At 35.6% G+C, this 27,053-nt stretch overlaps 3 protein-coding genes and 1 long non-coding RNA gene across 7 annotated transcripts in view; 1 reads left to right on the forward strand and 3 right to left on the reverse strand.

The window, feature by feature from the left end:
* Positions 1–2,020: 2,020 nt before the first annotated feature.
* On the forward strand, positions 2,021–12,400 carry LOC100175713 (P-selectin-like). Of its 4 annotated transcripts, XM_026836808.1 has the most exons (19): positions 2,021–2,379; positions 2,745–2,830; positions 3,286–3,387; positions 3,798–3,915; positions 4,255–4,392; positions 4,808–4,987; positions 5,526–5,603; positions 5,769–5,817; positions 6,178–6,296; positions 6,642–6,836; positions 7,096–7,293; positions 7,706–7,903; positions 8,524–8,715; positions 9,212–9,397; positions 9,809–9,920; positions 10,179–10,254; positions 10,505–10,580; positions 11,015–11,178; positions 11,886–12,400. In XM_026836808.1, the coding sequence occupies exons 1-19, from the start codon at positions 2,328–2,330 to the stop codon at positions 12,087–12,089; spliced, it is 2,523 nt and encodes an 840-aa protein (XP_026692609.1). In that variant the 5' UTR covers positions 2,021–2,327; the 3' UTR covers positions 12,090–12,400. The 4 variants fall into 4 exon arrangements, with proteins under 4 accessions (XP_026692609.1, XP_002129893.1, XP_026692610.1 ...); XM_002129857.4 differs by lacking the exon at positions 5,769–5,817 and having other exon boundaries at positions 5,526–5,652; XM_026836809.1 differs by lacking the exon at positions 4,808–4,987 and having other exon boundaries at positions 2,022–2,379.
* Positions 12,401–12,801: 401 nt separating this feature from the next.
* Positions 12,802–17,375, reverse strand: LOC100178032 (cleavage and polyadenylation specificity factor subunit 4). The gene is made up of 8 exons (XM_002129773.4): positions 17,167–17,375; positions 16,159–16,362; positions 15,803–15,898; positions 15,346–15,439; positions 14,723–14,831; positions 14,313–14,396; positions 13,974–14,078; positions 12,802–13,376 (listed from the first exon to the last, which is right to left on the reverse strand). The coding sequence occupies exons 1-8, from the start codon at positions 17,267–17,269 to the stop codon at positions 13,311–13,313; spliced, it is 861 nt and encodes a 286-aa protein (XP_002129809.1). The 5' UTR covers positions 17,270–17,375; the 3' UTR covers positions 12,802–13,310.
* A 1,118-nt stretch (positions 17,376–18,493) lies between these two features.
* Positions 18,494–21,742, reverse strand: LOC104266203. The gene is made up of 5 exons (XR_003396394.1): positions 21,473–21,742; positions 20,633–20,735; positions 19,804–19,976; positions 18,926–19,055; positions 18,494–18,813 (listed from the first exon to the last, which is right to left on the reverse strand). It is a non-coding gene; the product is annotated as an uncharacterized LOC104266203 (long non-coding RNA).
* Positions 21,743–23,167: 1,425 nt separating this feature from the next.
* LOC100180397 (L-rhamnose-binding lectin SML) overlaps positions 23,168–27,053 on the reverse strand; it is a 36,222-nt gene continuing 32,336 nt past the window's right edge. Inside the window, exons 5-7 of the mRNA XM_026836833.1 lie at positions 24,082–24,199; positions 23,837–23,960; positions 23,168–23,433 (exon numbers count right to left, since the gene is read on the reverse strand). Coding sequence (XP_026692634.1) covers positions 23,253–23,433; positions 23,837–23,960; positions 24,082–24,199 — 423 coding nt within the window. The 3' untranslated portion in view covers positions 23,168–23,252. The remainder of the gene's footprint in view (positions 23,434–23,836; positions 23,961–24,081; positions 24,200–27,053) is intronic.

The raw sequence follows: 27,053 nt of genomic DNA on the forward strand, positions 1-27,053 counted from the left end.
CCACAATGATATAACCGCATCAAGCCTCGAACCCGGTATCCTTTGGTTACAATCCCGAGTCCTAATCACTTAGCCACAGTGCATGTAAAACATCATAAATATAAAGCATACATGACTTAGCACTTTCACCCACAACGTTATTTTTTCTGTTTTTATAATAAGCGGGTTTTAACAACTGTTGTTTTACCGTTACTACCCGTCTTTTTTTGCGTTTGTAAACTCTCCTGTTCTCGTGACCAAAGAGACGAATTAAATTTTATTGATTGGGCAATAATTCAACTTTAAGATAACATTCCTATAGTTGGCAAGCCATCTCGATTGTATATATATAGTAAAGTGGAAAAAGATGAGACACCTTTTCATTCTATTTTCTCTTCCGATTTGTAAGTAAACAAAGATCTTTTAAAGAAATATAAAACTGTATTCTTACAACTTTTATAAACCGTTGTTAATTGTTTAAAACACGATCAGGATATTTAGATATCATGTGCTAAAGATCTTTCCCAACTCATCAGATATACATAAATATCGGCATTTAATATATATGCTAAAAAGGGTTTGCTTTTACGCACTCTACGCACTTTTTCAACCTCGTCTAAATAATGAATCACTTGCTCCAACCTTAACAAATAAATGACTTCTTGGTAAAAAATGACTTTTTATCGAAAATACAAAGATGAAAAAACGAGATGAAAAACAAGATGACAGTCAAGTATTAGCAAGCTGGTCCTTTTCTATTGGCACAGAACACATGTGGCCTTTTTGTTAGCATAAAACGAAGACAGGAACATAAATTTTACACTGTACAGTGATGTCAGCTCGCCGAACGGGCGACTAGGTATATATAATTTCCTTTGTTCGCTGGAAAACACGCAAACGGTGTGTCACTGGAGCACGTACAACAGATTCTCCATTTGCAACATGGTTAGGTAAAACTTTTTATACATTAAGTTATAAATCTAGATAACTCTGTCTCTAAATCCGTGCCAAGAAAATCAACTAGTACAGCATTATATTCTATGTGACAGTGGTTATTGGCCTTTCGCCTTTAAACCTGAGCTATAGGTATACGTACCCATTCTTGTGGTTACAATAGTGGTAACACGTCAGCAGGCAGCACGAGGTGCATAAAATAGAACACCAATGCTGTAACAATTTGTTTGCCCCGTAACATAAATTGACGTATGGTAGGGTGGGGAAAAACGGGACACCTTTAGCACATAATATCCAAATATCCTGATCGTGTTTTAAACAATTAACAACGGTCTATGGAAGTTGTGAGCGAACGATTTTATAGTTTTAATTTTTCTCTTCTTACTACCAAATGCGACGAGTAAATAGAGTGAAAAGGTGTCCCATCTTTCCCATCCTATTATATATTTGAACAAAGCTTCGAAACAGTTTAAAAAGTTTGTTTCGCAAAACTAATTATGCCCCCAAAGTTGCAAACTCACAAACGGACAAGAGGTATAGAAAACCTGTGTTATAACGACTGTCATTGCCCCGTCATGCGAAGATAAATCGGGCCCAGTGGTTGTATTCGAGTAAGGTTATACGAGACACTACAGGGCCTTCTTCCTGTTTAAACCAAGGATATACAGCGTCGTTTTCGTGCATTCATACAAAAACAAAGAGTTTTAAAAATCGGCATTTGTTTCACAAAGACACCGCGGTTAGTCTTTGCCGCAGCGTCCTGGGAGCATGGGACCACTGTGCTGACATAGGTAACTCCCCTGCACGACAAAATCGGTCACTCTTATAGCTGCATTGAAACTATGTATGGGTATGGTTTTATCGGTCAAAGTAAAATGAGACAAAGGGTTAAATCTACCGACATATGTCTACCCGCAACAGGGTAGTGTAAATAAAACATAATTGCTGTCACACATTTAAATTGTCTAGACTTGTAAACTGAGTTATAAATACACCGCATACAGACCTTCAGACTATAGAGATTATAATACCAATGACATATTTAAATTATACCCAAGATATCACGCATACCGGCTTTAGTTCTGTGCACCGATTTAAAGTACATGTGTGTACCAAGAAATTGGTTCCTTTCAATAGTTTCAATAAATCTCCCTGTCTCGAAGTGACGCGCTTTTCAAAACTTTCAGAGATAATTTACCCTTATCACGCTCAGAGTGATTACATCGTTAAATAGTTCATATTTAGAAAATGTACTTTGACTCACTGTCGTAACTAGCACTCAATCTAAGACGAAACTGTCTGGCTGTTTTATTGCCCACCCTCCTATATAAGCGGCCAACTTTCACCATGTGTTCACCATTCGGCAATATACCGAGAACAACAAACAGTGAAGAATGAATTCTGTATCTATCTTATACTTAGTTGCAGGACTAGCATCTGTTGCAGGTGGGTTGTGTTCTATCTTTAGCATAAATACAGTTAACCCGCTTAACCGTACCGTTCTTAATTGGACCAGTTTAGCTTGGTCCCGATGTGGCCCCATTAATCAAGTATGACTGTATCTATTTTCGACAAGATAACGTATCATCAATTAAACCAATAGAAAGGCGGGACTTGCAACACTATGTATGTTAAAATTTAACGCCATTGCGGGCGCATTCGTATTATGTGGTAAGCTGGCCGAGGTGTTGATGACAGAGCACCTCTGTTTACAACGACTGTTGTTGTTCAGCCACGCAAAGATAAATATGTTATATTTATTCATTCAACTATTAAATGAGCTAAATTAGAACTTTCGTTTATACTTGTAGCCCTAAGGTGTTGGGAATGTAACAACGTCGGATCAAACGAGGAATGTATACAGCAAGGGAAACTCGTGCAATGCGGAACTAACCAGGTAACTTCATGTAGTAGGGCGGGAAAAAATGGGACATGTACTTTATCGTCCCATTTGGTTGTACATAAAGAATATTTACAAAATTACATAACCGTAGCCTCACGACATTAATAATTGGGAATATAACCAGAGGGTACTAGGTTCGAGGCTCAATGCTACCATTGTGGGCGTGTGTCTTCCCAAGCTAGGCAATTAATAGCTTTTGCTCTAACCCAGTGGTCGAAACTAGGATTCATATAAACGTTAAACATAAATCACCCCAAACTTTAAATTACATATTTGGTACATTATTTCACAACATAATAGGACATCCGTGTTAAAACTCACCGAGTACAGCATTATAGACCTACAAGCTAATAATACAGATTGATACCAAGCTTGGCATAAAGGCTAACCACCTACAAATAGATTACCTTTTACAGCATTTTTCTTATGTTATAAATTGTTTTACATAGGATGCTTGCCAAATTGAGTTACGTCACGGGGGCTGGGGTTATAAAGTAATGATCTCTAAAAGATGCAAACAGTCACAAGCATGCGAGAACAACTTTAATCAGGTTTGCCAAAGTTCAAATATCAAGTATTGATAATCTTAATATACAGTTATGGGACCCAATTTTTAGTTTGGGACCCGATTGAATTTTATATTAGATTAGTGTTTTGGCCTTTTGGTTAACATGCTCACCTCTTAACTGGAGGATACTGGGTTTAAGGCTCGATGCTGCTACCATTGTGGGCTTGTGTGTCTTTCGGAAATACTTTCAGCAGCAATTCCTCCAACCTAGTAGACTTGGTTGAATCCTCCGAGTGTCTAAACGGCTATACAGAAAATATATCAACTAAGTTACATGCTCGGCAACTTGTAAGTGGGTATGAGGTGTATGTAGCAAAACATCCCGGTTATTTTTACTTTTAATTAACTTATACTTTTATTTCATCATGAATGAAAATGATAAACTTTATGCAGAACCCTCAAAGTGCTTGGGAGTTCACGCAATGCAATCTACGCGTCCCATCATCAGTGTGTAGATGTTGTTGTAAGGGGAATGAATGCAACAAGGGAAGTCTCACTTGCTGGACTGACAGTAAGTTTATAAAATTAATGTTTTTATCAATACAATAATAAGGGGTAGAATTTGTTGGATTATTAAAATAGAATTTTTTATATCTTCCAATACAATATGTAATAAATGATGTAGAGCCTAGAATGTAAAAAATATATGTAGTTTCTGTATGGATTTACCAATTTAGGAAAGGGTCCGTAAAGGGTCATTAGGATCGCAAACAAAACTCCCAAAGTAACATATTTGGTAACTCGTAAGCGGGCACGAAGTATATGAAACAAGAATCTGCGTTATTACAACTGTTGTTGCCCCCCATGTGAGGATAAATAACTTACAATCTATTAACCATGTTTTCCACAGATGCAACATGTGTGCCTTCCCACACTAACCCACGCAATGGCCGAGTGAGTTGCACCAACACTAATGAAGTTGGAAGTAGTTGTTCCTTTGATTGCAACACAGGATACAGATTGATTGGTTCACCTACATCAGTTTGTCGTGAGTTGAAACTAGTGTATTAGTTGTTAAAGTACTTGATGACCTTATGAGCCAACTCTGGCCTACATACCAACTTATCTGGTGTGTCTCACTGTAGGAACTAACTTATTTATAATTGAATCATCATGCCTGAATTTTTAGGTTGAAAGTTTATGCTTTATCCAACAGTTCACTGCTTTTAAAAAAAACAACTTTACCTGTAGTTAATAGAAACATATCACATCATTATAAAAAAGTAACTGTTTTATTTTTTACCTAGGCTTAATATATTAGTTTATAAATATATTTCTTGCATTTGTGGGACACTTGCATATTTTTGAAGACAAATGATAAAAATGCATATAAAAATAAACACACATATGTAAAAGCATTGCAATACAAAAACACTAAACGAAGCATTATATAAACTTGTTAGAGGATGATCAGACTTGGGACAGAAGCGCGCCCGAATGTAGACCGTTGGTTTGTAGACCACGACTTATGGCGCCATCTAATGGTTTTATGACATGCGACAAAGGGAATTACATCGAAAGTGAATGTTCGTTTAGATGCAACGTTGGGTATAGATTGGAAGGCAGTGAGACTTCAGTTTGTCGTAAGTTAATGTTGTTTGCAAGAATGCTTTTAATGAAAATAAATCCAAAGTTTGTTATTACTTCAGTGTTACTGATCGGATTTAGAAATGTGGTCTCAAATTGTTTGTAGAGAGCTGTTTTAATGAATATGGATTGTTTTATTTAGTTAGAATGGGTGATAGAAATTTAAATATAATTTAAAATGTGTATGTAGTCATTTGGGGAAAACAATATAAAAATACAGTTCCAAAATTACTGAGCAAACTTATACTTGGTATTTATTTAACATTCGGCTATTTAAACCAATTGGTGACATTAGACACACAAAAAGATAGTAAAATTTAAGTGAATCCCATTATAACTAATAACATCGCAGCCTAGATAAAAAAGGTATTTCACATCATTTTACAATCTTCTACAAATATATTAAGTGTCCCACTTGCAAGAATATTATTTTTGTGACTTTTTTTTTAATACATCATACCAGTGTGATTTTTGTGTATATTTGGTTATAGAAATAGCATAACCTGATATATGATCTTTATGTCTTACCTGCAGAAAATGATGAAACATGGAGCAATGCTGCCCCCGAGTGTCAACCCATCTTATGCCCTCCACCACATGTTGCGCCACCAAATGGAAATGTCAAGTGTACGAATAATAATCTTCTCGGCAGTAGGTGCAGGTGAGTCAGCAAAAAATATAAATCAGTGAAAAAATTGTGAGTCAGCAAAAATTATAAATCTGCTGCCCCCGAGTGTCAACCCATCTTATGCCCTCCACCACATGTTGCGCCACCAAATGGAAATGTCAAGTGTACGAATAATAATCTTCTCGGCAGTAGGTGCAGGTGAGTCAGCAAAAAATATAAATCAGTGAAAAAATTGTGAGTCAGCAAAAATTATAAATCGTCACAAAGTTTGTCATAAGTTGTGCCAGTCTCTTTTAAAAACTGAAATTTGACTTATATTATATTCATGATAGAGATTTTAAACACGTAAAAACTGATACATAAATAGAACACTTGAGGTTAAAGTTATAGCTACTATATGGAAATTCGTGATTTTACCAAGAGCTTGTTTTTTAGAACAAAAATTGAACTTTTTAAATAAAAACAAAGTTGGCGCGAAGTTGTGTAAATATATTTAGTTTGTTTTTCAGAGTTAATTCTTGATGTATTTTATCAATACTAACCTATCCCACCTTAAAGATTCAAGTGCAACAAAGATTATGCTTTGGTTGGTGATCGACTATCAACTTGTGTTGAAAGCAACAACAGACCTTATGATAGTGACGGTGTATGGAACACTCCTGCACCAAAATGTCAAAGTAATTCAGTTTAATATTTGAGTTGGGTGTTATAACCAGTGTATAACTGTTAGCGGGCACGAAGTGTATACAACAAAGCACCCGTGTTGTAACGACTGTTGTTGCCCTGCTACCCAAAGATAAATATGTTATTTGTATTTTTTAATTTATTGATAATTATGAAGTAAAAATTTGGCTAAACTTTGTTGAAAATCTGTAATTCATCAATCACCCATTCTAACTAAATAAAACAAAAAAAGTTGCATAAATAAATAACAAAAGATTTAGGAATTTATAAGGGTTGAGAAAACCACTGGTGTAAACAAAGTACTTAACACATTAAATACAAATTATGTTAAAACACAGGAATCACTTGCATACCTGACATGAAGTCACCACTACATGGCAGTATGGAGTGCACTGATGGATCAAATGCGGGGAGCAGATGTACATTCCATTGTGAAGATGGCTACAGCATGATTGGTAGCATGTACACAGCATGTGTGGATGAGATTGGAACCTTAAGAGGGGTATGGCAGAACCCAGCACCTGTGTGTAGACGTAAGTTGTACAGTTAACAGAAGTTTTATTTTATCAATAATTAATTTTTACCTCAAGCACTATTTAAAGCTTTTTAAATAACCAACAGGCCAAAACCCAAAGTTCCTGACAATCTAGCTTGTAGGATCTCACCCACATAAATAAACACTTAACAGCAATTGCTCCAAGCCAGTTGTTCCTTATAGGCTGCCTGAATTGTCAGTCATACAACATTAAAACGTAATTTCACCCTCATAACGAATTCCGAACCTTATTTCAGCAATCCAGTGCACCCCAAGCCAAGAAGATCCAGATAACGGCCGCGTTTTCTGTTCCAATGGAATACAACTTGGTTCAGTTTGTCGTTTCATGTGTAGTCATGGTTACGCAATGTTAGGAACGGGCATGACAACTTGTTTGAACGACGGGAACGGAGACACCATTGGCACCTGGAGCGCACCACCGTCACGATGCAAACGTAAGTTATAACTTCTGTTGGTGTTGTTTGTTGTTGGGGTAATGGGCCAACTCTCAGATAATCCCAGGTCTCAGGCATGCCTTACTGTAGTCCTCGCACATAGAGTATAGTGTAGATAACCAAAGACACCGGGTTCAAATACTTATGCTGCCACCATTGTCACTGTATTCTTTGACCTATATACATTAGTTGCTCTAAATAATAGCAACACTTATAAGAATGACAAACTTAACAAGCAAGGATGAATAAGTCACATTCATTCCAACTGGAGCTGTGACAAAGTGGTTAGCACGCCTGCCTTTTGCCTATAGTTTCAAGCTTGATGTTGCTACCATTGTTAATACAACTGTTGTTGCCACGCCACACAAGAAAAATTATAAAGAATAAGTAACATTCATTCTTTATATTCCAGCAATTGTATGCTTGCCACTCCACGAGGCTCCCACTAATGGGTTTGTGTCGTGCACCAATGATGCCTACCTCGGGAGTGTATGCCACTTTACCTGCGCTGATGATTATAAACTAATGGGCAATCCAACTTGCACTTGTAATGAGGGGCGTGATGGGGGCGTGGTAGGCAGATGGAGCGACTTTGCACCAGTGTGTAGGCGTAAGTTGGAAATTTTATTCTTCTGTTTAAAATAAGAAAAAATCTTTCATTCGATCCATATTATAGTATTAAGTTTGTTTTTTTTCGATTATAGTAGAAAAGATTAAAGAATAGTAAAAACATTTATCAAACACAAAAATCTAGCAGCCTAGGAGTTGGGATAATAGACCAACTCTGGCCTATACCCCAGCCCATGGCATGCCTTTGTATATGACCTCATTCCTTATAAAGTATAAATATAATATAATAATTTATTATAACAGAATCATACTTTGTTTATTATTTTTTTTAATCTTTGCTACCGTTATTAAGGAGACAAATAAAGGTAATTAATTTAATATTACTATAATTACGTAATAAAACAAGTATATTTACATTTATTTAAAGGACATATATGTTAAAGTTTAATTTATACTAGAATCATATTTGTTTTTTTTTATTTTCCATTTTTATTCTTTGTAACTGGAATCAAAGATTCCAGCTTGTGTTTCTGTTTACTTGAATGAATGAAACATACTTTATCCTTGCGTGGCTGGAAAAAGACAGTAGTTATAACACGGTGTTAATAATACACCTTGTGTCAGCTTACAAGTTATCATGTGTGTTATTACTTACTTCAGGCAAGACTTGTCCAGGAGGTTTAATGGACCCTTTGAACGGTGGAACAGTTTGTTCAGATGGTATTTTCCTTGGTTCTCAATGTGAATTTGTATGCGATGAATATCACATGAGAGTTGGAGCACTGTACAGTACTTGTGTTGAGTTGGATGATGGATCTGTTGAATGGGACCAACCTACACCTCGTTGCAGACGTGAGTTGTTTGTTAATAGGTGGTTATTACAAAGTGTGTATATTGTTAAGTAAACGTTGTTTTAGTTTCTGTTATATCGAAGTGGGCACCTCCCCAATCATATGCATTTATGTTCTGCATCAGTGACTTTTTCAAGAATTGTCATAACATTGTCATTGCCCTATCGTGGTCCCTGGCGTGCCACACTTTAGGAGCTTACGCATGTTAAATAGAATTGCGACCACTTATTTAGCTAACATAGTGGGCGCAATCGAAAAATAACATCTTCTTCCACAGCAATTAGTCTTGTTAGGTGGCACACGAAACCTGGAATTGCACCACGTTTTTATATAAGCCGTTAAAATAATATTTACTGATATAATAGAATCGTCACCAGTTATTTACCCTCACATGGTTGGTCAACCTATACTTTTAACTTATTATATATAAAACAAAATGTGACCACTTATTTACCTTCGCATGGTTGGGCAACTTATAACATCACATTCTTCCGCAGCAATCACGTGTCCGGATCAATTCCCTCTTCCTCATGGAGAGATGAGTTGTACGAAGAGTAACTTCGCCACCTCCCGTTGTAACTTCAAATGTACAGCTGAGAAATATCAGTTATATCCACCTGGTGTAACCGAGAATCATTGCATGAATAACTCAAGGTGGAATATTGAGAAGCCGTGCTGTGCAAGTGAGTTGTGGGTTTATTTGGTTTAAACAGGATTGAGGTGGTTATAAATGGTTTAAGCAGGATAAAGGTATGGCTGGTTTAAATAGGATTAAGGTGGTTATAACTGGCTTAAACAGGATTAAGGCAGTTAAAACTGGTTTAAACAAAATTCAGGTGGTTATAATTGGTTTTAGGTGGTAACAACTAGCTTAAGCTGTTATTGTATGTTGAAAATAGGTGTTTTATCTGGTTTAAACAAATTTAGTTGAATATAACTAGTTTTGACTGGTAAACAACAACAGGGTAACAGTGAGCAATACCTGTATGTGGCTATAGCGATTGGTGAGCAATAGGCCAACTGTATTAAGCCCAATTTAACCCAACTACACAAGGATAAATAATGATGATGTTAAATCTTCAATTATCCTCCAGGATCATGTCCTCCCTTCGCTGTGATGGACTTTGTTGTGATCCTCGATTCTTCTTCTTCTGTTGGATCCGAAAACTGGATGAAAATAAAAACTTTCACCCACCAATTTTTATCGTAAGTATCAGGGGTAGGCTGCTTCTATACTTTGGCTGTTTTTGTTGCTAATTTATTTCCATTTTAGTATTTTAATTAGTTTGATTCTTGCTACTGTATTCAAAAGACAGAGAATTTATGTTTTTTTTCTGAATTTGTTTTACCCAAGCTTCCCTGTTTAGTTTTATGACCAAACCTCTATGATCCTTTAAGATATTTTCACACTTGGTATAAAAAACACATAATCCGTTTTAACCAACCTTTTCATTAATTCCACAGAACTTTCATTCTTTCACCTGAAGGAAGCCAGTACTCTGTGTTCCGGTACAACAGAAATGTTGATATCAACTCACAGGTTCGTAAAAAGTTTAAATAGAAATATGCATTTAAAAAGTTAGGCTGTAAGATTCACTTCTGGTTATCTGTAAAAAAAAATAAATAAATGTAACTCGTTTATCCTCACGTGGCGGAGCAACGACAGTCGTTATAACGAGTGTGTTCATACACCTAATGCCCGCTTACTTGTTAAAATATATTTAATTTTGTAGGTGGTATTTTTAATTTTTGTATATTTAAATGGCAAATAATTTCATTTATGTTTTTAGATTTTGCTGAAAGACCATCCTACAAATATAGAGGACTTCATTTACGCATTCGAACAAATTCCATATGATGGTTCAGGTAACAAAATATTACTTAATTTTCAAAGCATGCCAAAGCAATTTTTTGGGTCTTTTGTTATTTTGAATTTATATGAACTATGATATCCTATTTCTAAGATATTTTATAACAGTTATGATCATAATTGTAATCTTATAAGCAATTTTGCTTCTAAATATGTTAAATTTACCTGACAATCTATATATCATTTGGTTTTAAAAAAACAGTAAATATGTTTAAACATATTTTTAATTAAAAAATTAATAGAGTTTTTGGAGTTCCATTAAATGATACATAAACAAAATCTAAAGCAATGAAAACAACAGTTAAGACATTGTAATTAACGACACTTAATATTAAAACATTGAATTTTTAACAATACTTTACAATTTTTAAACAACAATACTAATTAATAATACTTTACAATTGCTAATTACCTTACCCAATTATTACAGGAACACACACAGGGAAAGCTATTAACCACGCAGTTGACATTGTACTTGCCCCCGGGAATGGAAATCGCGTCAACGCTCGTGATATTGTGTTGGTTATCACTGATGGTAAATCGCAAGACGACGTTGGAGGACCCGCGTTAAGACTTCGGCAAACAGGAGCAACTGTAAGTAAAGAGAATGAGTTAGCGGAAATAGTCCGTAGGTGGAGTCCTATGGATCGAGAATCGGGACAGAAAACGGGACTTGGTCGGAACACTAGAGTCGAAACATGAATAAAGAACTTTACTACCACGAGCACCTCACTTTCGGATGTACAAGGGTGTTGGGGTAATGGGCCAAGTCTGGCCTTAATCCCAGGTCCTCACGGACCTCACCCATACAGAATAGAATAGAGTATGAACAAATGTAACTTGCACTGGGTTGGAGCAATTGCTGTTGTTTTTCAAGGGCACATATGCCTATAATGGTAGCAGTGACGAGCCTTGAACCCATTACTTCTGGGTTAGAGGCAGGCGCGCTAACCAACTGTGCCATAGTGCCAGACAGTAGGTGTTTTAATCATAGCAAGATGAAACGTTGGTTCTCCTTTTTTAAGATCACAAACAAATAAGTCTGAAGATCCACACATTTCTTAAACAAAAGAAATTATAAAGTAATGTTCTAAAACTAACATTCAAGTTTAATTTTAGACTTATACTTACCCCGTTGCTAATCTTTAAACCTCCATTCACCCCCCAGGTAGTGGCTTTCCCATCATGAATCTTCATCACTGTTTTGTCCAAATAATCTGTCTTTTCATCTTAAATATTTTTCCATCTACTGTACCGTAATCTAACAGACAAATATAAGTTATTAATATTTTCATCTCCAGGTATTTGTCCTCCCCATTATGCCACCTAAGGGAAGATTAGACATGAGACAAGTCCGACAGATCGCAGGATCGGAAGACAACATCATAAAGGATGCAATCGAAGGAGGGTTCGAAGCACTCACTGAACATTTCTCAAAGAAAGTGAGCAACATCATATGTGGAAACCCATGTAAACATGTTTTACACGACCATCTGGCTTTGTAATGTAATTTTCTCATGATTGTGATGTAACAATGTTGTTTTTGTTATGTCACAACATCTTAATTGTGGCATAATATTCTCTTTGTTTTATCAATTAAAATAGCTTTTTCCTATTAATCTGCTTTTAATGATTAAAAACTTTTAATGATACTGATTTTGAAACTAATCAAATCATTGTAAATGATATGTTTTTCTGATTTTTAATTATTTATATTATTCTGATTCTTAATTTTGATTTGGAATTGCCATTATTTTTGTTGTGTGTCAATTTATTTTGCTTTGTTGTTTAAAATAAAGAAACAAACATTTTGAAATACTGTTTTTAACTCAAAACTTAATAAAGTAACAAAAGCTAGTTAGGCGAGTGTAACTTAATGTGTACCCCATGCACACCAAACATTACGCATGCGCCGACAACTAGTTTGAAGTTAAAGCACTAAATAATTGTTACCAGTTGTGAAAGATAAAGCTCAAGTCGTGATCCACATTTAAAGTGACATATTATCACATTAGAATATAGTGTTCACAGGGCTGAACTATAAGCAGAAGAAAACTCCCGTAATTTAACACTGTATGGCGTGGGATACTGAGCTAATCCTCATGGAATGTCAAGCTGTAGTGTAGACCTCACTCTCATAGAATACAAGTTCTTGCCTTAACTTTAAAACATGTTTAGGGGTAAAGATTTCAACATTGTTAATTTACGACAACAACATTTGTTTAAAGAATTGTATTTAGATGGGTAGCAAAATACAAATAAAAATCATAGAAACTTTTTTGCAACATATAACATATTTGTCAAACAGATATCATGAAATGTGCTATTTTATTCAAGCAGGATCCTTTATTAACTTTGACATCCAGTTTTACTTTTGACTGCTATGGTACAGATATTTGGAGTGGGTGAATTAAGACATATATTCCAAATCCAACATATAAAGGCTTTATTATGACCTGCCGGTTAATATTTTACACCAACAGTGAACTGGTCAATCTACGGACAATATAAAGGTTAACATGACAATATAAAACAAGGTTGGACCCAAAAGGTTGAACTAGAGTTAGAGGGGTGGGGGGGGGGGAGGTGGTGCACGTGTTGAATGTAAATGACAAAGCATTTACTCAATGTAGAGTTGGGAAGTGCTGCATAATATAGGACCTGGTTGCCCACTGTGATGTCATATTCAACACAATTGTGATGTCATTCACTTTATTATGATGTCATCATGGTCTTGGAAGGTTGGGGAATAACTCAGCACATCGACTCGCATAATGACCTTTCTGTCCGCACTATGACATCACGAACACACATTAAATATAATAGAACTTAGTAGAACAAGGATCTAAAACATTTTTGACGCATTCCTCTCTTTACAAAACCCTATTCACAGAGTCCCTAGTATGCACCCATCCCCTTCAAACAGTTTTAGAACTTGTTGTTTTATTAATGGTGAAGTCTACAGACCTATACGGGTTGAGTGAGCTGTTGTTATGAAGTTGCAAACCAGCTGTACTTTGTCTACCTTAACCATGTATAGTGGTGGCAGTAATATAGCAGAGTGGTTAAAAAGCTATTAACCAAATATATGGGTTCAATGCTGGGCACTGCAGTGATTGTAGGAGTATCTCAATATCAGTTTCAACCAAGTGGTCACTGATGGGTTGTACAAAATTATCAGTCATACTGAAAACAATTACCCACAAAGTTACATATGTGGTAACTGGTAACTTGTAAGCAGAGGAAAGATGAAACAGAACACCTGTGTTTAACTGCTGTCGTTGCGCCGCCGCACAAGTATAAATAATATAAGCAAGGAATAACAATATATTCATAACAACAATGTGGGTAAATAAGTGAATTTTCTTTAAACAGTTGATCAAACTTACCCTGAAGCAAGTTATCCTACTAAGGTCCCTTGGTGCTCCACGTGGCATTATCTTGATCTGCTGTTGTTGGCTTCGACTCCGTTGTTCAAATATCTCATCAACCAACTGTTTATTTATAATGAATCAGATTTGAAGTTATCTTTTTTATACATGGTGGTGATGACTATGATACTAACGTGTTTAAGGCACAAAAAGAATAAAAAACAATTACTAGGCTTTATGTAGGCACCAGTAAACAAACCACAATAACTACAAACATATAGTAGCCAGGTTTACATTTTTATGTAAAATACAACAGAGTAAAGCTATGGCATATGAACCACAGTAATGTTAACTTACCTTCTTAACATTGGGTTGCATGGCTGATGGGGATTGTTTATTGAATGATAGAACTAACCCTCCATTCATCTCCCCACCGTTTTCCTATGGAGAAAATAATTTAATATCAACCTAAATGTAATAATTTTTGGTCAAAATAAAAACTTGGTTAAACATAAAACTTTGTTCAAAATAAAACTATGTTTGAAATCATTCAATTTTTGTTTAAGATTTTGATTGTTATAACCAAATCAGAGTCACCATTAAACCTTAACTTCTTTAATGTAGTTATTCATTAGCAATAACTAGATGTTAATGTGGTGGCTAAAATATTAGCTTTAAATTTCAGATTGCCATAAATAGGTGTAGAAGGTCACAGTGTACATTCTAAATGTAAAGAAAACATAACAAATTATTATTTTTGTACTTACAGATTTTGTTGCAAGGTTTCTGTGGCAATGATTAGCCTTGTGCCCGTATTCATTACAAATGTGACATCGTGTTCCTTTCTGTTCAGACACTGGGAGTTCCCATAGAGGGCTGCATGTAGAAACGTAGAAACATTAAGTTAAAATAAAATATCAACTGGAACAAACTTAAAATCAACTGTTGTTGATAACCAAGGTGAAGTTATTAACTTTGTGTCCGAGTGAAAAACATTTTAAAGTTCGCATTTGAGATTTAAACACAGAAAATAATTGGACAAAATATATTACCTAATCCTATAATAAATTTTGTAAAACTTGTAAATCCAAGCTAGATACAAAGTTTTAGATGTGTATATATATATATTATTATATACATCTAATTTAAAATGTAATAGTTAATAGACTATATTGACATTCGATACAATTAAATCAGTGCTCAGATTGAATGGCTGGTAACCAAAGGATACCAGGTTCAAATCTAGGGGCTGGTACAACTGTTAAAGTATGTATTCTTGTATAAGACACTTAAAGGTAATTGCTTTAATCTAGTGATTTTTACCTTTATTTTTTTGGGTGAAAAACATAATATTACTTAAGTTAAAATACTGCGAAAAATTGCAACTTACTGAACAAATTTACATTTTCCTCCTTCAGGACAAAACCCCACAAGGTAATTCATGCACATTATCTTTCTACGATGACGGTGTTTACATGTAGCTCCTGAACATAATGAAATACAAAGATGTGTTTAAGAAATGCTAATTATAATATCTGGAAAAATTTGACAGCATTTTTTGGTTACATCTGATAGAGGTTTCCGATTTAACCTCAAACTTTTTAACCAACACCTTTTCACTTGTTTTATCCTCAGCATATTATAAGCACTGTTTTGCTGTTACTTCCTCTGCTATAAATTCGACCTTTGTTATTGTAATTAAAAAAAAAATTAAGCTAAAACATGTTATTTAGGATGTCCAGTAGTAGGTAATACGCATTTAATTAAAATAAATTGAACGTTATGTAAAAATTAATTAAAAAATGAATGCAAACCAAATAACCAAAATTTTTGCCCAAGTTTCTCACCATGTTTGCAGAATCCCCTGTCATACCATGGACAGTCTTTGATCTTGCTTGCAGGATCAATATGCTGGTATTGACAATCTTTATTGTCACAACGTCCTATGGGGGTGATCGTAAAGTATGTTAGTTTAAATTATACAAAGTATATTTAGTGCAAATCCAAAGAATGATTTTATGAGAATATTTAGATTTTTATAAAAACTTACATTTATATTTCTTTTTTTGTAAACATAAGTGTAATAAAACCTAGTTTATAGTATCAATACCAAATCAGTATCTTATTCAAACAGAAACTTGACCAAGTCTCACCAATTAAAAGCTTAATATTTCATTGATATAACAAAAAAGTTTGTTCTCACCGAATCGAGCATAGAAATAACATTCGGGCATTTTGCTCATGTCGTATTCATGAAGAAACTCACATTGGTCGCCCTTCTTACACAGACCTCGCAACCAATGCTTACAAACGATAGCTTTATCCCCAAGCACATGTCGGAACGGACAATTTGCTCCACGTTGGCAAATACTTAACTTGAAGAAATGACAAACTGGTGCCCCGGATTCTATGAATGTAAATGTAAGTAAAGCAGTGTATGATGACCAGCGGCGCAGCCAGAAAAAAATATGATGACTATATATAGGTTTCATTTCTGTACAGAGTAAACTGAACTGCAGAGAGAGAGAAGGCATATTGCAAACAAATAGATTTGTTTTATAAACCTTATGTTTTTACACGCTATGTAAACATGCTATACAGAGCACATGCATGCAATGGACATGGCATATGGAACCCATGCAGAGCACAGAAAGCACATTAAAGAACATGTTGCATATGGTGTTTAGAGTTGTCCTAATTTAGGTATTAGTAAAATTCCGTGATATTACAGATTCGGCAATAACACAATTTTAAATAGCTTAACTTTTGGTGAGGATAAAAAGGTCAGTAGAGTATTAGTTTTTATTAATTTTGTGTTGCATCATAATTTGATCTAAGAAAAGTCAAACTATCGACTAAAGTTTAAAATAAACAGAAAAATCACCATTGATTGCATGAATGTGATTTGTAAGAGGTGCTGTACATTAACCAAAAAACATACGGCAGTTTTTTGCATATATGAATTAACCTGATAAATTATAAAAGGCACTAGTGAAGAATCTTCCGGTACATAGCAGAATAGGCTGGTGGGAAGTGTTAGAGGCCGATGATTAGGTGTAGATGGTTAGGGGGTTAGCGTTTATAAGGGGTTAGTAGTTAGGGGTTAGTGGTTAACAATTAAGGTGGGGGAGGGGGAAGATTCTTCATTACCTCCTTATAAAATATAAACAACAAAAACAAACGAAATACAACGACAAACATGGCGACTTACTGTCCATTCCAGTAAACGGCAACGGTTGGACTCCAAGTTGTTGGTCGATCGCATATTCCAAATCAAATTTTACATGATCCAAGTTCGCAACAACTTCTTGCATGTTTTGATAAATAATCTACAAACAAACGCATTTGAAAAGAAAGTAAAACTTCAAAATAATGTAACAATTTTGCAACCAAAATTCACATGCCCGAAATCACTGACGCATAACGAGTTTCGCAGAGAATAATATATTTTAATAGAAATCTTATAACGTGGCATAAATTTGATGCTTTTCGAATACGATAACGAGAATTAGAGCGGTTTAATAGATAAATAATTAATATTAGAACATAAAATAACAAAAAATTGGCCAACCAATTTAGAAACTTGGTTACAAATTTTCTAATATTCGGTCCTCACAATCTGCTGTGTATTATTATTTAAAACGTATTTGTGGGGATCAGCGTTAGTATATATACGGATTCTGGTGATATAGGCTATACCTGAACGAATGTAACTTATTATCCTCGTGTGGCAGGACAACAACAGCCGTTATAACACGGATGTTCTGCTTCATTCCCCTCGTACCCGCTATGTGGTGGGGGCAGTGACAGTCATTATAACACGTTCTGTTTCATACACCTCAAACCCGCTTACAAGTTTCCACGTACGTAACTTTGCGGGTGATAAACTTTTTTTAATTTTTTCGATATATGGCTTAAAATTTGGACAACCCATTAGTGACCACTGGGTTGAAGCAATTGCCGTTAAGTGTCTTGCCCAAGGACACATACGCCCACAATGGTAGTAACGCTGAGACTTGAATCTATTACCTATATAGGTTAGAAGAAAGCGCGCTAACCACTGTGCCACGGCAATAATAGTCAACACAGAAACAATGTTGTTGGAGATAAATATCGACTCCGCAGATTTCGTACGAAACTGGATGTGACATTTAATGAGCACGAGCTGTATTGATAGAAATATACATCTATTTCCTCTTGGGCCTTCAAAATTACTTTGTTATTAAACGAATTAAAAGTAACGAAGATCGAATGACGTGGAAATTATACAGCAAGTTAAAATGCGCATTGGGGTATTAGTAGTAAAGCAAAGTAAAGCATAACATGGTGTTTTAAAATACACAATTTAATGATAAAATATATACTTGTACGTACGATAAAAGGATGATTTTATTTACAGCCTTAATAGTTTATTGTTATTCAACCTGTAGTTAAAAAACGAATATAGTAGGTTTGGGTATAGGATGGATGGTGAAAAATGTTTTCATTTTATTTTCTCGTCCCATTTGTTGGTGGCAGGCAAAGAATATTTACAGAATTATATAATCGTATTCTCACGACTCTAAAAGAGAGTTGTTAATTGTTAAAAAAACACGATTAGGAAACATGCGATATTTTGTATTATGTACTAACGGTATCCACCTTACCCCGTATAGTAATAACTACCACGATATGTTTCTATGGAAAATAGCAAACATAGGACATCTTAATGTATTTGTATGTTCCGTTACATGGGTTACCAAATACAGTATTGGTTGCTGTAATTGCACATCGTTGTTTGCCATGGCATGTATTGTGGATTCGTCGAAACGAACTTCTAGATTTGCATCTCGATGAACGGATGGCACGAGACGGACACCTGATTGTAATAAACTTATAGTAGGATGGGGGAAGACGGGACATTTTCTCGTCTAATTTGGTTGTAAACCAAGGAAGAATTATAAATCGTATCTCTACGACGCTGCACTTACGTGAGTTTATTTGTTCTTCCATAAAAGCCAGTCAAAACTCCAATACGTTTCCCAGTTCCACAGTTAATGATGCGACGTTGCCGTTCACAAATGACTCGAACGGCTGGAATAGGATTGGAACAAGTTGGATCTGCGGGGAAAAAAGTTAAAAATGTTAGAAAGAAAGCATCATGTATTACTAATATAAATTTTGAGGGCGTGTAGCCCACATTATCTGCTCCCATATAACGTTGTTAATTGTTTAAAATACGATCAGGGTATTGGAATATAATGTGCTAAAGATGTCCCATCTTACCCCTACAGTACTATAGCCAATAATGCGGAAACCGTAGACGGCTTGTTTTTAAAAACTATTTTAAAGTAGAAGTAATAAGTATGGTTATTCAACATATTATTGTTTGCAATTAAACATGCATTTGTGTAGCTTTGAATGAATGTAACTTACTTTATCCTTGCGTGGCCGGAAAACAACAGTCGTTATCAAACGGGTTTGACACCTCGTGCCAACTTACGAGTTACCATGTTTGTTACTTCGTGGGTAATTATTTTTTGGGGGAGGGGGGGATTTTTTCAATTTTTTATGTATGGCTAATAATTTGGACAACCCATGCCTTTCACAACAGTGCAATATAATAATTTGGACAACGGTGCCTTTCACAACAGTGCAATACGGAGTTAAGTATATATAGTGTTGTGGATGGAGTCAGGAGTCTCATTGCTCATATGAACGACACACATAAGAGTATTGGGTTATTGGGAAAACTTTAGCCAATCCTCGGGTGTTGAAGAAATGGGCCAAATATGTGGTAAATCCTATAGTATAGGACCTCTGATATAAGGCCCTCACCCACACGGAATAAATCATTATAGCAACTTACAGATACAAGTATACGACATATACTTGGGCGTTCCACGACAAGGATCTCCGAATATAGAATTCCGAGCATCTAATCTGCAACCGTTTTGTCCTTGGCAAGCGTCTTTAATTATCTCATTTGATGACGTAGAGGCGCAACTTGTGCTTTGTATGTTAGTGTTTGGCCGACGGCATCTGGAATATCAGTGAGAGTATGTAGTGCTGTGGGGTAAGATGGATACCGTTAGCCCATAATATTTGTTATATAGTACTGTGGGGTAAGATGGATACCGTTAGCACATAATACCTGTTATATAGTGCTGTGGGGTAAGATGGATGCCGTAGCCCATAATATCTGTTATATAGTACTGTGGGGTAAGATGGATGCCGTAGCCCATAATATCTGTTATATAGTACTGTGGGGTAAGATGGATACCGTAGCCCATAATATCCCATATTTCCGGATCGTGTTTTTAACAATTAACAACTCTCTTTTAGAGTTGTGTGGATACTGTTATATAATACTGTAAATATGTTTTGTTTACTACCAAATGGGACGATAAAACAGATTAAAACATGGACTATCTTCAAAGAAATAGGGGAAGCGACAGGCTCCTTAAACTGGTGAGGTCCATGCAGTAGTACCCCGGGTGTTGGGGCAATGGGCCAATCGTGGCCTAAATCCTAGAACCCATGGCGTGATACGCTGCAGGACCTCACCCACATAGAATAGAATCTATAAAAATATAAAGCAAAAAAACAAAACAGTATATATTTTTAATTCGTGTTTATTGCACTAGAAAAAATACAGGTTATGTTATAGATGATTATATTAATTAGTTTAAACCAACGTGGAAGAATCTGTCCTCCCGTAGTAAGCAGTGTGAATAGAGATGACATGATTAGTAGGACATCGAATGCTTCGTCTCCTGCCTTCACACACCACGACGCTTACTAAAGAGAAATAACGTCAAATGTATTTATATTATATAGTGGGGTAGGGGAAGATGGGACACCTTTGCATTCTATTTTTTTGTCCCATTTGGTAGTAAACAATTTTTTTATAGAATTATAAAACCGTATCCTTACGACTCTAATAGACCGTATTTGTTTAAAACACAGTCAGGAAGTTTGGATATTCTTTGCTAAAGATGTCCCATCTTCCCCCACCTTACTGTAACAAAAATTACTGTGTTCTCGGTGACGGGGAAATAGTTTTTAAACGAACAAAAGGAGATGTGTCGACAAAACCACAGTCGTTAAAACACGCTTATAGCATTAAAAACATGTTTATATTTATTCGGAAGAAAGAAGCGTGGTTGTTACACAAATATAAACTTACATGTTATAGTGGTGTGGGGTAAGATGGGACATATTTAGCACATAATATCCAAACATCCTGACCATGTTTCAAACAAATACGGTCTATTAGAGTCGTGAGGATACGGTTTTATATTTTATTTCTTTGAATGTTTTTTGTTTACTACCATGCAAGACGAGAGAGAAGTATGAAAATGTGTCCCATTTTCTCCCATCCCACTATATATGAATATTAGCGAAACACAAGGGTATATTTGTTTGAAGCGTAAATAATTAAATTTATAATCAAGTTGCTGCTTTATGTTGTTGGTTTTACCAATTACGAGGCATACTTCTACTTATCTACTACATATAAGCATTATCATTCAAACCTTGGTATCCTTTAAGAACTTTATTGTTTGCACCACAAACATAAGACTAGTCTGAACTGATGGTTCCCATATTGTTTTGGTTTGTGGTGCAGATACATAAAATAGCGAGCTGTATACAGTATAAATATACATATGTATGTATACAGTCTCTTCAAATAGCTAAGCGTCCAAACGAACGTATCTTTCATGCCTCACTATACTGTTGTCGCAACTTACAAACCGCTGTCCTTTAAATCCTACATACGCATACAGTGAACAAAATAGTCAAGAGGGAATGCCTAATTGTTAACACAAGCGCCAGCAAAAAACGAAAACCGCAAGAAAATACTCTAATTATTATCGTTTCTTACTTACCCGTCTGTAATAATTAAAAAGGGGAGAATTTGTCCGATAACGCAATGCACTTAACTAGTTGTGGCGATAAAGTCACCTACATCGATGTGTGCGCTTAAAAATACCGGGAAGGCGGACAGACAGTAAGAAACTGTATATGAAACCGCCGAAACCGATAGTATGTAGAATTTAAATAAAATTTACAATTTACAATTTGTATTTTATTTGTTCCCAACAAAGACATTACACTTTAAGTGAAAAGATCCGGAAAAACAATAATTAAAAGTCATAACTGAAAAAATTAAAAGAATGAAAAGTAAAAATTAGAATATATAACACATTTTAAATTTTATCAGTTTTTATAGAATTTTGTATAACTTACCTGCTTCAGATCCAATCGCAAATACAGCCAGTAAAACCAATATCTTTACTGTTAAATAAGAGCCTGGAATAAAACTCGTATGAGATCAATTTCAAAGTCGATGGTGCAGTTCACTTCAATTTGTGTTATTGCATTAATAACGTTAGAATTAACGCCACTTTTCAAGAATGCTATACATGAATCTAACTCAAGGCACTTTCTGTTTATTGTACCAGCCACAGCCGAGCTTTTAATGCATTAAATTTGCTCTTAGAAGCCTAAGGCAGTCTAAGAAATAACTACGGTTTTACTGTTTCAACGGTTAATGTCTGGGATTCCTATATACGACGGTGCGTTTAATAAAGCGCGATGTGTTTTTTGGAAAAAAGGGTCGAAAACGCAATTCAATATCTGATTAAAAAGGTTAATATCGTGTTGCATCATTTTAAATCTTAGGTTAGGATCCTACATTGTGACACACAATGGGTCATGAGGTTTATGGTATCAGTATCGAGCATCAAACACTATCTTAAATATCACCACAAACGATACTCCGACTTTCTTTGTAGCATTCAACCATTACAAAATTCACCACATGATGAACACAAATGCTATTACAGCGCGTATTACAGCGCCTCAGATTAACATTGCCATCATGTGAATTTTGACGTTGTCTTGCTCACTTTCCACTTATGTAATCCTTTTTTTAGTATATAGTATAGGGTGGGAGAAGATGCTGGGACCCTTTTTCACTATATTTTCTCGTCCCATTTGACAGTAAACAAAGAACATTTGTTGAATTATAAAACCGTATCCTCACGACTTCAATAGACCGTTGTTAATTCTTTAAAAAACAATCAGGAATCTTGGATATTATTTGCTAAAGGTATCTGTCTTACCCCACAGAACTATATAGGTTATGCAACCTGATTTCATCACATATACGCAACTGTATCTTTATAACAGCATATCGCATATCGCATACCAGTAAATCAAAACCATTGTATGCAGATTAATATTTTATTCATATATACGTAATACATTATCCGTCTAACATATAAGTCATATTGATTTAGAAGCCGCAAACTACGGGTAGTAGCAAACGTATTTGACCTTTATGTACTTGTATGTACCAACACATGGGTCGCCATACACCCCGTTATTGGCGGAAAGTGTGCAAGCTTGGTTGCCATGACAACTACTACGAATTTGGTTGAACGAATTGGGGGCTGAACAGCTGGTGGTTAGAATACTTCGGGAGGGACAACTAGAAAGAAAATTTATAATCAGTAAATGTAGAACCTATAAAGGGGTATATATAACTGTAAGGTAAATATTTTTTACTCCTCATAGCTTAAGCCTTATATTTTTTGATCGTTTTTTAAACAACTATCCACGCAGTATAAAAGTCACACAGCTACAGCAGTTATATAAATATTTGGTAATGGGCACGCATTGTAACCGTGAGAGTAAGAAGCTTGGTGAAGCTACTATTGTTTATAGGTGTGAAAATAGTGCAGACCAATAACTGCTTGCAAGTGCGTATACGGGTACTTAAAGTCACTATGTATGGTGTGCAATAATAAGACAAACGTAGCGTTATTTGGTTGTATGTAACACAGAGCGAGAATAAATAGTATTGACAAAGTAACTGCCCCGGTAAAGCTTACGTAAGGCGATTGCTTCTTCCATAAAAAGCGTCCAGTACTCCGATGCGTTTCCCAGTTCCGCAGTTGATGGTTCCAGTCGAATGTTCGCAGATTACTTTGACAAATGGGACTGGGTAGCATGGTCCTGGAGAAATGGAAAAAAAAACCGTCATATATTTTCATTTGGAAATAAAGGGTCCCGTCTTCCCTACTCGCGGCCTAAGAGATATACGGTCTTTGACCCACTCTACTATTTTATAACTTACTTGTACATTTGTATTCGACTTTAATATATTTGTATGTCCCAGGACACGGATCCCCGAACACCTGGTTGTTAGCACTGAGGCTACAATACTGTTGACCGTCGCACACATCGTTGATAATGTTGCTGGAACCAGTAGCAGTACACTGGTGGTCCCTATAGATGGGTGGGGACATCTATATGTAAAGAAAGCATTGTAAACGGAAAGGGGCATTTAGTACTCTGGAGTATAATGAATCCCGTTAGCTTCTAATGTCCCATATTTTTCATTGCGTTTTCTACAATTAACAACCACATTTTGAGTGAAAACACGGTAATATATTTCTGTAAATATTCTTTGTTTACTAAAAAAACGAAGTTCCTAACGAAGAGACTTCAAATTTTTAGAATTCAACTTTTAACCCCATATCTTAATTAACTTACGTTGTCCCATCTGTTCGTCCATAAAATGCATGCAGTACGTTGATAATGTAACCAGTTGGGCAACTAATGCGGTTGCTGCCGCCTTCGCATATAACTATATTGGCTGCAAAAATAAATGAAAATATAAAGTCAAAAACGATATTGTGTGAAGTCATATTCTAAAGCAGGTTTCTCAACCCCTGGGCCATTTAGGTCAATAACTCTATTTTAGAACTTTGTAATTGTTTTGTTTACTATTAAATAGGACGATAAAAGAAAATGAAAACACGAACCATCTTTACCCCAACCTACTATATATGCTAAGTTTTATTTGAACAAATAGTAAGAACAAATTATAGTCCGCTTAAAACACGTAGTTAAACGTACCAATATATGAATTAAACTAAACACATAACTAACCTGCATTTGCATGGTACACCAGTGCGACCAACAATAGGATGCTCAATGTAAACTTCATGGTGAATAGGGATTTAAATACGTTACTAATTTGTAACTAAGAATAATACATTTGTAGTTAGTTTTTGGACACGGCTTTAGTTTGCGCCTTCAAGAAAAGCCGTATAGTAAGATGGACACGGCTTTAGTTTGCGCCGACAAGAAAAGCCGTATAGTAAGATGGGGGGAGACGGGACACCTTTAGCACATAATATCCAAATACCCTGATCGTGTTTTAAACAATTAACAACGGTCTATGGGGGTCGTGAGGGTACGATTTTACATTTTTTTAAATATTGTTTGTTTACTACCAAATTGAAAGAGAAAATAGAAAGAAAAGTGTCCCATCTCCCCCACCCTACTATATGTATATATGCACTCTGATCATATATATATTTTAACCAGCAGTTGGCGCTGATGGGTTGTTCAAATTGTCAGACATAACAAAATAAAGTAAAAAAAAACTCACAAAAAAAATCATCCACTTGGTTACGAAAACGCGTTCTAATACATGGACTATTTTTTGAATAAAAACAATCGTAAAACGGGTTGACTTTTAAACACTCACTCGAACGAAGCCTCCACACTATAACGCTTTACCGAACGCCTGTTGCTTTTATAAACACCAAGGTTGCCGAAAATTTCTGGAAAATTGCCAATTTGAAACTTCCCGCCGACGGCTATAACTAATACTATTGACGTCATTTGTTTTACGGTTCAAGTTCGTCGTATCTTTACCCGCAGTAGTTTTTAAGTTCGCTATAAAGCTGCATATGTGAAGTTGCCTTATATGGTGCCTTTTGTTAAATCTGATGTTCGCGACTATATCTATCTAACATAGATAACAAGCAATTCAATTTATTGCGATCTGGGTTAAAGTTTCTCGTATATACTGGAACGCCGTTTCGATAAACTGCAATATGTATCGAATTTTCAGAAGGGCATTTCAGCTGAAATCCAGTCCTCCCTAGCTGCACGCCACCTTATCAATAAGCTACAATTTAGCTGAAACTAGATCATATGACCGAATACTTTACATGCAAAAACTACACGACTGTAGGTTCAGTATAGCTGCTTTTCATAAGCAGATAATAAATGTGCCCGGGATGCACATATCTGCACCTGTTGTGCACAGGTTGCACAACCGGCACATAGCAACTATATGCATTGCCCAACCGTATGCATTACAGACCGTATTTATACCTGCAAAATCTCGTTAATATATATTTAGCATATTAATAGTTTACACCAGACGATTGGTTGTAAATGCGAATCGGTAAACCTTCCCGCGCACGATATGCCAAAAAATAGTAAGTTATTTTAACACAACGGAAGTCTGTGATATATTAATTAACAACGTGCATCGCGTTTTTGTTGATACAAATAGACTTCAGACTAAAGTAATGCGTTATAGTTTCAACAATACCAAACACTACAGACTAATTAACTCTGCGTACAGACAGTTCAATTACCGCCCATCCATTTATAAATCAGAGTCGAAATTACGCATCATTTTATACAAATTACTTGTTACAGGGATAGGAAACAAGATCGGAATAGTTTCGTTTAGAAATTGCCAACTTAATTAGAATTAAAAATATTAACGAAGAGCGTTGAGGTTATATATAGCACCAAGAGCAAAACACACCGCGCGAAAAGATATAATGGGGTGGGGGAGGATGGGACACCTTTACCACATAATATCTAAACATCCTGATCGTGTTTTAAACAATTAAACCAAGGTCTACATGGGAGTTGTGAGAATATGGTTTTAGTTCTTTGAATGTTCTTTGTTTACTACTAAATGAGACGAAAAAATAGAATGATAAAGTGTCCCATCTTTTCCTACCCCACTATATATACGAGGGTTTTTGGTCTTTCGTGCTGCTTTAACCCAAACGCTATTCGTCATTTAATTGTTTTGACCTGTATTCGAAGCGAATAATTCAATTTATGCCATATTTCATTATTTCTATTAACATAGGAAACATAGCGCAGGTTTTAAAAGCTTAAGTTTCTCTGTAAATTTCTCTTGGAGCAATAACAAGTTAAATCATCCCACAAGAACCCAACACAGGGAAACAATATGACTCAGGCTGCGTCACCAACCGCCAATGT

This window comes from Ciona intestinalis, chromosome 11 (genome assembly GCF_000224145.3).
Source record: "Ciona intestinalis chromosome 11, KH, whole genome shotgun sequence".
Lineage (NCBI taxonomy): Eukaryota > Metazoa > Chordata > Ascidiacea > Phlebobranchia > Cionidae > Ciona > Ciona intestinalis.

What these genes read in the sequence shown, in the direction of transcription:
- LOC100175713 (XM_002129857.4), top strand. Translation starts at nt 2,328, where the DNA reads ATGAATTCTGTATCTATCTTATACTTAGTTGCAGGACTAGCATCTGTT. An exon ending in AGGACTAGCATCTGTTGCAG is followed by an intron (nt 2,380 to 2,744) that starts GTGGGTTGTGTT and finishes TTATACTTGTAG; the next exon opens with CCCTAAGGTGTTGGGAATGT. An exon ending in CCCAGCACCTGTGTGTAGAC is followed by an intron (nt 6,837 to 7,095) that starts GTAAGTTGTACA and finishes ACCTTATTTCAG; the next exon opens with CAATCCAGTGCACCCCAAGC.
- LOC100178032 (XM_002129773.4), bottom strand. Translation starts at nt 17,269, where the DNA reads ATGCAAGAAGTTGTTGCGAACTTGGATCATGTAAAATTTGATTTGGAA. An exon ending in TTATTTCTATGCTCGATTCG is followed by an intron (nt 15,899 to 16,158) that starts GTGAGAACAAAC and finishes TCACCCCCATAG; the next exon opens with GACGTTGTGACAATAAAGAT. An exon ending in TGCAACCCAATGTTAAGAAG is followed by an intron (nt 14,079 to 14,312) that starts GTAAGTTAACAT and finishes ATAAATAAACAG; the next exon opens with TTGGTTGATGAGATATTTGA.